General features: G+C 42.5%; 2 protein-coding genes across 5 annotated transcripts in view; one reads left to right on the top strand and one right to left on the bottom strand.

Moving 5' to 3' along the window:
* Positions 1–6,581, top strand: part of loxl3b (lysyl oxidase-like 3b) — a 31,280-nt gene extending 24,699 nt beyond the window's left edge. For 2 of the 4 annotated variants that reach the window (XM_054796259.1, XM_054796260.1), the window contains 6 exons: positions 1,225–1,384; positions 2,958–3,201; positions 3,287–3,402; positions 3,613–3,749; positions 5,673–5,784; positions 5,853–6,581. In XM_054796259.1, coding sequence (XP_054652234.1) covers positions 1,225–1,384; positions 2,958–3,201; positions 3,287–3,402; positions 3,613–3,749; positions 5,673–5,784; positions 5,853–5,926 — 843 coding nt within the window. In that variant the 3' untranslated portion in view covers positions 5,927–6,581. The remainder of the gene's footprint in view (positions 1–1,224; positions 1,385–2,957; positions 3,202–3,286; positions 3,403–3,612; positions 3,750–5,672; positions 5,785–5,852) is intronic. The other 2 variants (XM_054796261.1, XM_054796262.1) reach the window with 2 other exon arrangements.
* Positions 6,582–10,101: 3,520 nt separating this feature from the next.
* Positions 10,102–12,152, bottom strand: mrps26 (mitochondrial ribosomal protein S26). Its single transcript, XM_054796852.1, has 4 exons — positions 11,782–12,152; positions 11,441–11,587; positions 11,119–11,242; positions 10,102–11,002 (listed from the first exon to the last, which is right to left on the bottom strand). Exons 1-4 carry the CDS (start codon positions 12,000–12,002, stop codon positions 10,871–10,873), a joined length of 624 nt encoding a protein of 207 aa, XP_054652827.1. The 5' UTR covers positions 12,003–12,152; the 3' UTR covers positions 10,102–10,870.
* Positions 12,153–12,247: the final 95 nt, after the last annotated feature.

Genomic DNA, 12,247 nt, shown 5'->3' with positions numbered 1-12,247 from the left:
GCAGGGTAGTCAACTCAACGCTGCTGGGACACAGGCTGGGTCAGCTGAGCAAGGGTGTCTGAAGCTGAAAGACCCAAAACACCCAATGACTCCAGAAAATATCATTGATGATGTGTCCCAGCGCATCCGCAAGATGTATCTTCTACCTTTTACCTGTTGCAAGGCAGAATGTATGCCTCCAAATTAAACCCAATTTTAAGACAATTACAAAACAATCATGCTTATAATGCCGCTTACCTTGACTCCGCTGCACAACAAAGCAGGTAAAAAACAGATACAGCAGAAAAAAGGAAACTGTAACATGCTAACTATTTTATTTTGGTTTATTTCATACGCTGGATTCTCAAAACAGACGAGAACTGAGGTCTAGTGAGGTGCACTGATGACTTGTGTCTAGTCATGCATGAAGACTCTTTGAACTGCAATGTCTTGTGCGATATTAGAGGCATATTTTAAAACATTTTGATCAAAATTGGTGTGGCCTCAGGGGCATCTGACTCTGACAAGCTTTTTCCACCACAGCGCCATCATCAAATGCAAAACAATGGATTAAACCTTAAAAGTATACATTTTAATGATACCAGTGACGGAGCACTTGAGTATGACAGTATATTATAACTTCTACATCCAGTAGAATTTTTCTTTGTGCCATACAAAGAAATGCCACATAGACTTCCCAATCCAAGTGGAAGGAGCAGCTAGCTGGCCACCAGAGCCAAGTGATGAGCTCATCTAAAAAAAAAAAGTATCCCACACTGACGTTTTTGGTGGCTGGCGAAGACTAACCAGACCGCCTGACTCACGCGACACATTTTCCACAGCCGGGGCACGACTGAGTGTGCCCAAACAGTTGAGAGGCAGGACAGGAAGTCTGTCCCCTCACTGACTCCCAGCAGGGCGTCTCCGCAGATCCGGATAGTGGGCGGCCGGAGCAGTTATGAGGGCCGGGTGGAGGTTCAGGTGGGGTCCAAGTGGGGAACAGTGTGCAGCACAGGATGGACCACAAAGGAGGCCATGGTGGTCTGCAGGCAGCTGGGCCTGGGATACTCCATGCATGCCATCACTGTAAGTAGGAACTGCAATAGTGATTCCAGCTTTTGCCTTGAAAATAGAAGAAGGAATGTCATATTGACCATTTCTTTTTCACACCAAAGACCAGCTTGCGATTGTTTCCTCATGTGTTTATTGAGTGTGTGCTCTGACCGCCATGCGCCTCTGTCCAAGGAAACCTGGTACTGGGACAGCAGCAATGTCACCGACATGGTGATGAGTGGCGTCAAGTGCACGGGCGGCGAGATGTCTCTGACTCAGTGCCAGCACCACAAGACGGTTAGCTGTCAGAAAGCTGCCGCCAAGTTCGCCGCCGGAGTCATCTGCTCCGAAAGTGAGTCACGGAAATGTTGCATCATCACAAAGTGCGCTAGGAAGAGCAATTTCAGCTGTTTTTACAGGTTGATTGGAAACGCTCACGAGCCACAGGCTGCACAGGCTAATGAGATCCAACATGCTTATTATTGTTTTTATGCAAATTACTGTGCTTGTCGTTCGCAGTGGTGCACGACTGTACTGAATCACACTCAGGGGTGTTCCATTTTGTTCATCTTATTTAATTACATGATAATAGCAGCCCTCAGTGTGATACAATAAACTTGTACATCATTGCAAACCACAATGATAAACATACGGTTAACGACCCTTAAAACTGAGCATTATCATCACTTTAAGGCCTGCGTTCCCAAAGTGCGGTACGCCAATTGTAATGCGGGTATGTGAAATAAAAATGAAAAACAGTAAGCGCCTACCAATTATGAGTGTGCAAAGTTGGTAATTGCTCTGTGTGCATCATCTGAACAAGTAAGTAAGTTGTATCATTATGTTGTACATGAAATGAGGCTTAATTGTTGGTTGTATGTATGTTTGTACTTCAGATGCTGCTTTATAATGATTGTGAAACTTTCCCCTTCAATTTGGTACTAAATTAATATGCAGATTTAAACCATATACCATTGTGAGTGGCCAAAAAAAAAAAGATGTTCAAATTCAACCCATTCAAACAGAAGGATGCCTACATGAGACTGGAATAAAAGATATGTAGGATGATTACTTATCTATTTCTCAGTGCTCATGTGAAACTTTAGCAAAATGTAACGGACTAATTATGTTCAATATTTCTAAAAGATGAAGGATGATTACTTATTGAGGACCCCTGTTCTACATGATGTGGAAGTGCCATGTCATGAGGTTGGTGTGTTTTTAAGTTAGCCCTGTTTAATTTCATGTCACACCTCAATCTCGTGTACGGTCGAGTACGAGAATTTCCATGAGATCTTTTGAATTCCTCATGTCACATCTCTAGGAAGTCCATGTATTGCAACTTGACTTGTGTCCAGTGGTACTCGGCAACTGCTGCTCAGTCCCGTTGGTCGCTTTTTGGCAGCCAGAAAGTGTTTTTTTGGATGTCAGAATTGTGTATCGAAAGCGGAGTAAGGCAGCGATGGGAGGATTTTTGAGTCAGAGGTATAAACACCACAGACCGCTTTTTCATCAACAAAGCACAGTTCAACACCGGATTTTCCAATATTCATTCAATTATATCCAATGTCCAATTCTTCTGTACCGTGTGCTTCTCTCTAAGCAGCTCTGAGCTAGGGTCGACCCTTGACTCCTGAACAGTCGGGAAGCAGGCTGTGGAATCCGAGCATGTCGACCAAGAGGACTAAACTTGAGATTTATGGAGTATTTTGTTGAAAGAAACTTAGTATACTGCTCCAATGGGATCCAATATCATTTTAAAAGCCCCTGAAATTAGCAGGGTAGGGCCGCTTTAATAAAGTGACCAGTGAGCTTCTGAAGTAGTGATGATAGTTATAATGACAGTAAAACGCTGACTTTGAGCAAAACCAATTAGAATCGATGCCGTAGATATGCTGAGTTCAATATCCTGCCTTCCTGTGCAGCCACCTCCGACCTGGTCCTGAACGCCTCCCTGGTCCAGCAGACGGTCTACATCGAGGACCGACCCCTTCACATGCTGTACTGTGCTGCAGAGGAGGATTGTCTGTCCAAGTCCGCTGCCAAGGCCAACTGGCCCTATGGACACCGCCGCCTGCTGCGCTTCTCCTCCCAGATCCATAACATCGGCCGTGCCGACTTCAAGCCCAAGGCGGGCCGTCACTCGTGGGTGTGGCACGCGTGTCATGGGTAATGTAGAGCCAGACTGTGTTGGCATTGTGTATTATTCTGACGGAGAAACCTTTTAGTAAAAGCATGTATGTGCATCCCACAGGCACTACCATAGCATGGATATTTTCACACACTATGATCTGCTCAATGCTAATGGAACCAAAGTGGCGGAAGGACACAAGGCCAGTTTCTGTCTGGAGGACACAGACTGCCAGGAAGGTCAATAAAAAGATTTGACAGTGATCAATTCTTCCTTCACAAAGACAATAATGCTCAGTTTTCATGGACACTATCAGATCGGTATTCATTTAACAATGTTTATTATGCTACTTACTACTCCGTCATACTGGGAAAATATTTTCATCCTGAGATAAATAAGATCATTACAAAAGTATGTAGTGTTTATAGTTCTTATATTTTTCCATACAGGTGTTTCTAAACGCTACGAGTGTGCCAACTTTGGAGATCAGGGCATCACAGTGGGCTGCTGGGATTTGTACCGCCACGACATCGACTGCCAGTGGATCGACATCACCGACGTCAAGCCAGGAAACTACATCATGCAGGTGAGGGAGGACATCATGTGAAGGAGTTGGCTTATTACAAGACACACTTGCTAATAGATAAATCAATCACTGCTTCAGTGTGCACTTGTTTTATACATATTTCATATTTTAAATCTTTCAGCTGTTTATGGAAAGATTCATTATGGATGCTTGAGCAAACAACACATTTACAGTAATCCCTCGTTTATTGCGGTTATCGGTTTCAGACCGGGCTTATTTATCCTTTATCCTTATCTATAAATGGAATATTTTTCGTAGTGAGAGTATAAAAAACCTGTTATGGTTTTTAACATTATTAGAGCCCTCTAGACATGAAATAACACCCCTATAGTCATCTTTACACTTGTATTACCCAATATAGCAGACATAATAAGAGTAAATAAGCCATTTAAGACATAAATAAGACTTCTGCTCGTGTCTCTGCTCGTGTATGTTGCTGTAAATGTGCTTCGGTGTTCAGGGGCTTCAGTGGCGAGTGGACAGGAAGTGAGTGACGTTGGGGGTTCAGAGTTGAGTATCAGCTTGGCGTGGGTTACGGCCGAAGCAGTAGCCCTTTTTTATTAGTGATGATTGTGCCTATTATGAGATAACCCAAACCTGCCATAAAAGTCTGTTGGTCCAGCAATCAAGTCTAATGTTTGTGTGTCTCACCAAACGTTACAGTAACATTACTGACACCTAGTGACCAGTGTGGAATACTACATATCATCACAACATCTTTGAATGTGTCCTTTGAATGCCTTATGTTTTTATTTTCCTTCATTTAGCCATTTTTATGCTTGAAAATACTTAATTTAAGCAAAATATACGTAATATTTTTAAATAGGCATATTTTGAACTAATAATAGGCTGTGTTCAACCATGAAGCAGCATGATTTATTCATTAATATACAGTTTTTTTTTTTTTAAATGTCATAGAGTGAATCCGCGAAATTTGAAGCGCAAAGTGGTGAGGGATTCCTTTGTAGCTTGTAGAATTTATTTAATTTCATAGGTATTCCTGTGTACTACTAGATGGGGGCTGGGTACCACCAGTGGTAGTCATATAAAGGCATGTGCCAGTTAAGGTACCGTGGTATCAAGGTATACCATGGTATGAAAAAGTCACGGTTTCAAAACCACTAAATTTGTTCGTCATACCGTTCCTGCGGTATGTGAGAAAGTGGAGGTCCAGCGCATCCACCACGTGGAAATACTTTGTCACGTCCTGTGTTATTCCTCGCAGTCGGAACTATGCTTCCACGTGTTGAAACCTGTGTTGCCACTAGTTGGGCGTAGATAGCACCAGCGTTAGCTGCCTCGGTAGCATTGAGCGGCGCAGGTACGACCGCGCGTGTTGTCGCCGTTGTCGGTCGACATGTTAGTCACGTTGAGGGTCACCAAATGTGGCGGTGTGAGTCAGAGCGAGCCAGGAGTTGAGGATAAGTAGTATAAACTGTGTACTCTCCACTGAACAACAAGTAACAACCACTTAGCAACGTCTCAGTTGCTAACGTCAATCACATGGCCTGGGAACAGACGTTTGTGAAAAATTGTGACCTGCGCATTCACTACTATGAAATAATAAGGTAACATTATGAGTTGTTTTTTTTTTTATTACTTATGTTGTGACCTTCTTGAGCCACATGATACAGTATTTGCATTTTGCGTTGTCTTTTTTTTTAGGACTAATTTATTAATTACGCAAAAAAATTTAGCACATATGTCATCTGTTATGATGACAGGACGGCGTGTTTAGAAACAAAAAGGTGACGAAAAGTTCCCGCTCCCCCACATTTGTTTTGTTTTGGAACAACTTTGGACACCCCTGTTTAGGTGCCGTCCCGATACGTTGTGCATTGTGTCTTCAAGGAGAGTTTGTGACAGTGCTGCTGACGTCCAGATGTTGAAATTCTATTTTTTTTTTCCCCCTGGTCTGGTCAGGTGGTCATCAACCCAAATTTCGAGGTGGCCGAGAGCGATTTCACCAACAACGCTATGAAGTGCAACTGCAAATATGATGGCCATCGCATCTGGTTCCACAACTGCCACATTGGTGAGACACACATATGGGTGCAACGTGCACAGCCTGCCTCACTGCTTCTTTCCCTGTTGATGTTGCAGGAGACGCCTTCAGCGAGGAGGCGGAAAGAAGGTTTGAGAAGTACCCGGGACAGTTGAACAACCAGATTTCTTAATCCTTCTGCATTAAGGGAGGTCCTGGTGAACATCTTCGATGTCTTCTGAGTTATTATACTTGAACATTCAAGTGTTTGTCTGTTTTTGCCACCAAATGCCAAAAATGGAGGTTGATTTCATGGTAGGTTTTAGTCCAGCTTTTGATTTGATTGTGCACTCGCTGTGATTTGTCTCCGTACGAAGACATCAGCATCTGGATGAGGATGCTCCTCGGCTCTTGTGAGAAGTTTCTATGTTTGGACCACTCAGTCGAGCCATTATTATGATCTTTTATTTTTGTTAATGTATTTATTATGTGTCAAAGGTGCTTCAGATAAATTTTGTTCATGATCTCCTTAGGTGCTGTGGAGTTTGATGCTGTGTTCAGCTTTAGGATTTTTTATAGTCTTTTGGTACAAGACAAACAGGGAATTGGACAGAAAGGGTACACTAATGTAATCATACATGCTGCCCTCAATTAAAGGAAAGGAAAAATGATCAGGATATTGTGGTGTTTTTGACTTGTTAAGCGACATTTGTGAATATACAACTTAAAGTCTGGGTTTCCCAATGTTATACAGTGGTGTGAAAAAGTGATCGCCCCCTTCCTGATTTTTTTATTTTTTTTGCATGTTTGTCACACTTAAATGTTTCAGATCATCAAACAAATTAAAATATTAGTCAATGACAACACAACTGAACACAAAATGCAGTTTTTAAGTGAAACTTTTTATTATTAAGGGAGAAAAAAAATCCAAAGCTACATGGCCCTGTGTGGAAAAGTGGTTGCCCCCTAACCCTAATAAGTGGTTGGGCCACCCTTAGCAGCAACAACTGCAATCAAGCGTTTGTGATAACTTGCAATGAGTCTCTTACAGCGCTGTGGAGGAATTTCAGCCCACACTTTGCAGAATTGCCACATTGGAGGGTTTTCCAGCATGAACACCTTTTTAAGGTCATGCCAGAGCATCTCAATAGGATTCAGGTCAGGACTTTGACTAGGCCACTTCAAAGTCTTCATTTGTGAACTTTCTGGTGTGTTTTGGATCATTGTCCTGCTGCAGAACCCAAGTTGGTTTCAGCTTGAGGTCACCAACAGATGGCCGGACATTCTCCTTCAGGATTCTTAGGTAGACAGCAGAATTCATGGTTCCATTTATCACAGCAAGTCTTCCAGGTCCTGAAGCAGCAAAACAGCCCCAGACCATCACACTACCTCCACCATATTTTACTGTTGGTATGATGTTCTGAAATGCGGTGTTACTTTTATGCCATATGTAATGGGACACACACCTTCCAAAAAGTTCAACTTTTGTCTTGTCAGACCAGAATATTTTCCCAAAGGTCTTGGGGATCATCAAGATGTTTTCTGGCCTTAATGTTCAGCAGTGGTTTTCATTGTGGAACTCGTTGCCCAGTGTCTTTCTTATGGTGGAGTCATGAGCACTGACCTTAACTGAGGCCTGCAGTTCTTTGGATGTTGTTGTGGGGTCTTTTTTGACCTCTTGGATGAGTCGTTGCTGCACTCTTGGGGTAATTTCGGTTGGCCGGCCACTGTTCACTACTGTTACATGTTTTTGCCATTTGTTGATGGCTCTCACTGTGGTTTGCTGGAGTACCAAAGCTTTACAAATGGCTTTACAACCTTTTACATACTGATAGATCTCAATCTCAGTTATGTTTCACACCACTGTATTTATTCCTTCCCGGGGCACAGCCATTGCAATCTTTACTTCACAGCCGCTTACATGTTGAGCGTCTTCGCAAGTAGCATCCTTTGCGTGTGTGTGGTGCAGAGTTTATTTCAATCTACTTAACTGCTTAACTGTTAACTCGCTACTGCAATCCCATTAAGCTCGCTTGTAACGTTGGCCTTGTTGCACGGTTGCACAATGGTAGCTCTCTGGCGCCACCGTTGTGTTGCAATCAGTTAGCGTAGCGCTTGTCATGTAGATTGTGAACCCTACAGCTAATGGCATGAGTTGCTGGATTTATCATTGCTATTACACTTTACAGATTACATTGACATGGTAACACATAGAAGCTGAAACCGGATTGGACAAAAAATAAATAAAAAATCAAACATACACATCTACTACTGGAAGCAGTGCAGCCAAGATACACGCTACGAAATGATCATAATAGACTGTTGGGAATAAATTAATACAAGTTCAGAGAACAAATACTAGAATTTAAGTTGTAAATGTAGGTCAGTGCTTCTGACAGTGTTTAAGTGTTTACACCAGCAAAGAAAGCCTTGCTGGTCCTGACTGCACACTAGTGGAAGATGCTATATAATATACAATACAGTGGATCCCCACACAATCTCGATTCTGCATTCAAGGCCCCGCAGATTTGCAGATTTCTGATTTTAAAAAATACACATTTGTACTTTTCTTTTTCTCTGAAAATAGGTTGTTTTTTACGGCAAAACACACATCTCATTCACCCTAAGCCGGTAATTATTCATAAATAAATGATAATACAGGTCAAATGTACCACTGTTAAAAAAGCCCACAAGTTTTATATGTGAACGTCTTTATGCTTCACCAATAATGTTTTTCATCAAGCATTGAAATTTTGCACTTTGCACTTTGTAGTTGTTGTGAAACACAAAAGTGAAACTTACGTATAGAGTGAAACCTTCATTAGCATCATTAATCCATTCCAGAAGCTTTGACTCTAACTGAATAATTTTTTTTTTGTCCATGAAAAATAATGTAAATCCAATTAATTCATTCCAGAAAGCCAAAAATGTTAACACAAAACATGTTTTTTTGCAAAAAAAAACATTTTGAAATGCATATAACTGATGAATGAAAGCGATAAATTAACAGCAACAAGGTCGCATTTACAGTACATTTATAGAAGACATGATTGTTACCAAAGACACAATGTGGCAGTGAGATCAATATGGACACCACCTTTGTGTTTTGCCATGAGGTATTTCTTGAATTCAATAGTGTTTCTTACCTCAAGTCTCTGCCTTTCTTTTTAATCACGTCTGCAAAATAACCAAAAAGCCAAAGAAAGCAGCAAATGCCAGCATTTCGATGAAGAAGGTGAGCACTTTTTGACTTTTTACTTACTTTTTTATAGTTGCACCAACCCACCAGAACAAATTTCTCATATTGTGTGAACTATTCCTGGCAATAAATTTAATTCTGATACACTACTGAATTCAAAATATAACTTATAGCAAAACATGACGTTGGTGTCCGTGTTGATATCGCTGCCACATTGTGTCTTTGGCAGCAATCATGTCTTCTATGAAGGTAAAAATAACATTAACGCTTGCTTTATCCCTTTCATTCATCATTTGTATGCATTCAGAATGGTTTTATGCATGTAAAACTGTTTTATGTTAACATATTTGAGTTTTGTGGCGTATCCGTTAGCAAAGAACTAGAGTCAACCACTAGAGTCAACCAGTCGGGTCGCAGGGGCAGCAGCCTAAGCAGGAGACCCAGACTTCCCTCTCCCCGGCCATTTGGTCCAGCTCCTCCCAGTGGATCCCGAGGCATTTCCAGGCCAGTTGGGAGACATACCGTAGTCTCTCCAATGTGTCTTGGGTCTTCCCGAGGCCTTCTACCAGTCGGACGAGCCCTGAATACCTCCCCAGGGAGGCGTCCTGACCAGATGCCCAATCCACCTCATCTGGCTCCTCTCCTGCTGCGGAGTAGCGGTTCTACTCCGAGTTTCTCCCTGATGAGTGTGCTTCTCACCTTGTCTGTAAGGGAGAGCCCAGCCACCCTACGGAGAAAACTCATGTCGGCCGCTTGTACCCGCGACCTTGTCCTTTTGGTCACCACCCAAAGCTCATGACCATAGGTGAGGGTAAGGACATAGATCGACCGGTAAAATTGAGAGCTTTGCCTTTCGGCTCAGCTCTCTCTTCACAACGGACCGATGCAGAGTCCGCATCAATGCAGACGTCGCAACAATTCACCTGTCAATCGGGGGTGCCATCCTTCCCTCACTCGTGAACAAGACGCAGATGGACTGATACATTTTTAAATTTCTAATGTGTTTAACGTGTGTAAGGAATACTGAAGAGAGACCGGGAGGGTTCTGCAGCTGAATCTATTAATTACAAGTTACTTTTATTGCCGATGTTGATCCAAAATCGGAGAACATCATCGTCAGGTGAGCAAGGTAAAATAAACATATTCAAAATAGACATTTTTAAGGCCTTATCAATTACTCGTGTCCATTCGCTGGTGGTCCCGGAGTGTAACCCCCACATAAAGCGGGGACCTCCTGTACTAATAATCGGTTTGTTGTGGTTTTAGCACAAAGCTGAGATGTCAGGCATTTTGTCTTGCTTCGCATGTCTTGACCTACAGTACATTTCAGATGAAACATTCCGATCATTTCATGTGGTTATTGTGACCAAAAATGATCAATATCACAACACTGCTCAAACTTGATGAAAATATTTTCACACTTCGACCATAGTCCTCTTAGGCGTGAAAATAAAAAAAAAATAAGGTTTCATCCCTAAACTATTGGCAAGTAGTAAAAGGCAAAGGATATCAAAGTGGACCCTTCATTTTCAAAAAAGGTTTGGATACTCCTGCAGTAAGGAAATATTACTAGTGATTTAGTGGTGTATACATTCATTTATACGAACATTTGTCCATTCATACATTTATTCCACGGGCTGGAGACAGACTGAAATGCAAAAAGACTTGGGGAATAAATGATCTTGTTGGTTTGAGGTACATAGAGAATAAAATGATAAATCATGATATCAACAGGACAAATACAAGCCAGGCTGTCTTTGTTTTGAGGGCTTCCATTGAACATGGACGCTGTCATCAATGACTGTTCATCAATTATGTTAGTAAGTTAGTAGCCTGATGTTTTTCTTCAACTCCAGGAGCATCTGTATTCACTGTGCTGGAAGTCTGAAGAAAATCCACTTTCTGTTTGGACTTGGAATGGCGCACAAACGGGCTGCTTCATTGCAACACAGTTTGTTTCACAGCTCTCCCTTCCTTGTCGATAGCAAAGTTGTAATTCTTGGGGTTGTCCAGAACTTCTTCTATGCGCTGATCCAAGTTCTCCAGAGTTATGAAGTTCTTTGCATCCTCCTGTCGGACAGGGGGGGAAAAAAGTGATCCAACTGTAAGATCTGTTCTGAGAAATCTAACAAACATCTAAAAAATGAGAAAAGGAAAGACGGTAAAAGTTGGATGCAAAGTGTTACCTGCAACTGCAACACCTCCTCTTCTTTCTGCCTGAGGAATTCTTCTTGTTCTTGTTCACGTTGAAGTGCTACTTCCAAGTTTTTGCGCTCTGCCTCTTCAGTTTCTTTCTGGATCCTCAAAAGTCTGTCATGTGACAAGTAAGAGTTGACTAACTCAACTGCAGAGAGTTGCAGGCGTCTAATTGATATTTATTTGGGTCAAGATAGTTATCTGTGCATGTATTGTTATAATAATCTTAAATAACAATGAATACATATGAACTGAAGCATAGAGGAGAAACAATATTTTATGTCTTCATTAACATTTGGATTTTCTGCCGACCGTAGTTGGAGCAGGCGGTGGTTCTCCTGGTCGTTCCACGCCATGAGGTCACGATGCTCCACAGCCTCCTGCCTCATTCTCTCCTCCGCCATGGAGCCCGTCTCCTCCTCATACTTCTTGCGGAGCACTTCCTCCTTAAACTCCAGACTGAGACACAGGCAACACAACAAGTTAGTCAGCTCATTAATTAGATCGTCTTTAAAAGTTGTTTTAAGGACAAAGGTGCATAATACATCATATTTCTTTTAAATAACTACACAAATTGGCAAATTATGTGTGGAGATATGGGGAAATACTCCACATCATGTGACCTGACAATGTCCGAGGGCCCTTGAACGTACCGCAGTGCCCTCAAGATGAGCTTGTACTCGGTGTATCTCTCCCGTAGCACCACCATCTCCACCGGGTCCACCGGAGGAGGCACTTTGATTCGGCCCTGCTTGGACTTGGCCACTGGGTCCGTGCGCGACTTTCGCCCGCGTACAGCCTCCACCAGCACTGTGTGCCTGGGCGCCAGCAGCCGAGCGACCTGGACGCCTCTATTGCCTATTACCTGCAACATTCCGGTTGTTCGACGAAGCGCTTGAAGGTAGGAGTTTTTAGTCGTTAAATGTGTCCGTTCTCCGAAACTTGCATGCTGCCTGGAAGGAAATATGTAACATTGACACTGTGATACAAAATCATCAGCGTTGCAAGGCGGCGGCCATCTTGTTGTATTCTGACCCGGAAGTGTTTGGCCAGGATGAAACTCTGTTGCCACCTAGAGGTGAGGGTGAGTTTTCGTCTGTGTTTTACCTCAATAACGTC

This window comes from Dunckerocampus dactyliophorus, chromosome 13 (assembly GCF_027744805.1).
Source record: "Dunckerocampus dactyliophorus isolate RoL2022-P2 chromosome 13, RoL_Ddac_1.1, whole genome shotgun sequence".
In the NCBI taxonomy this organism is placed as follows: Eukaryota; Metazoa; Chordata; class Actinopteri; order Syngnathiformes; family Syngnathidae; genus Dunckerocampus; species Dunckerocampus dactyliophorus.
This window is presented reverse-complemented; position numbering and strand designations above follow the sequence as displayed.

What these genes read in the sequence shown, in the direction of transcription:
- mrps26 (XM_054796852.1), bottom strand. Translation starts at nt 12,002, where the DNA reads ATGTTGCAGGTAATAGGCAATAGAGGCGTCCAGGTCGCTCGGCTGCTG. An exon ending in CTCATCTTGAGGGCACTGCG is followed by an intron (nt 11,588 to 11,781) that starts GTACGTTCAAGG and finishes CCTGTGTCTCAG; the next exon opens with TCTGGAGTTTAAGGAGGAAG. An exon ending in AGGAGGTGTTGCAGTTGCAG is followed by an intron (nt 11,003 to 11,118) that starts GTAACACTTTGC and finishes CCTGTCCGACAG; the next exon opens with GAGGATGCAAAGAACTTCAT.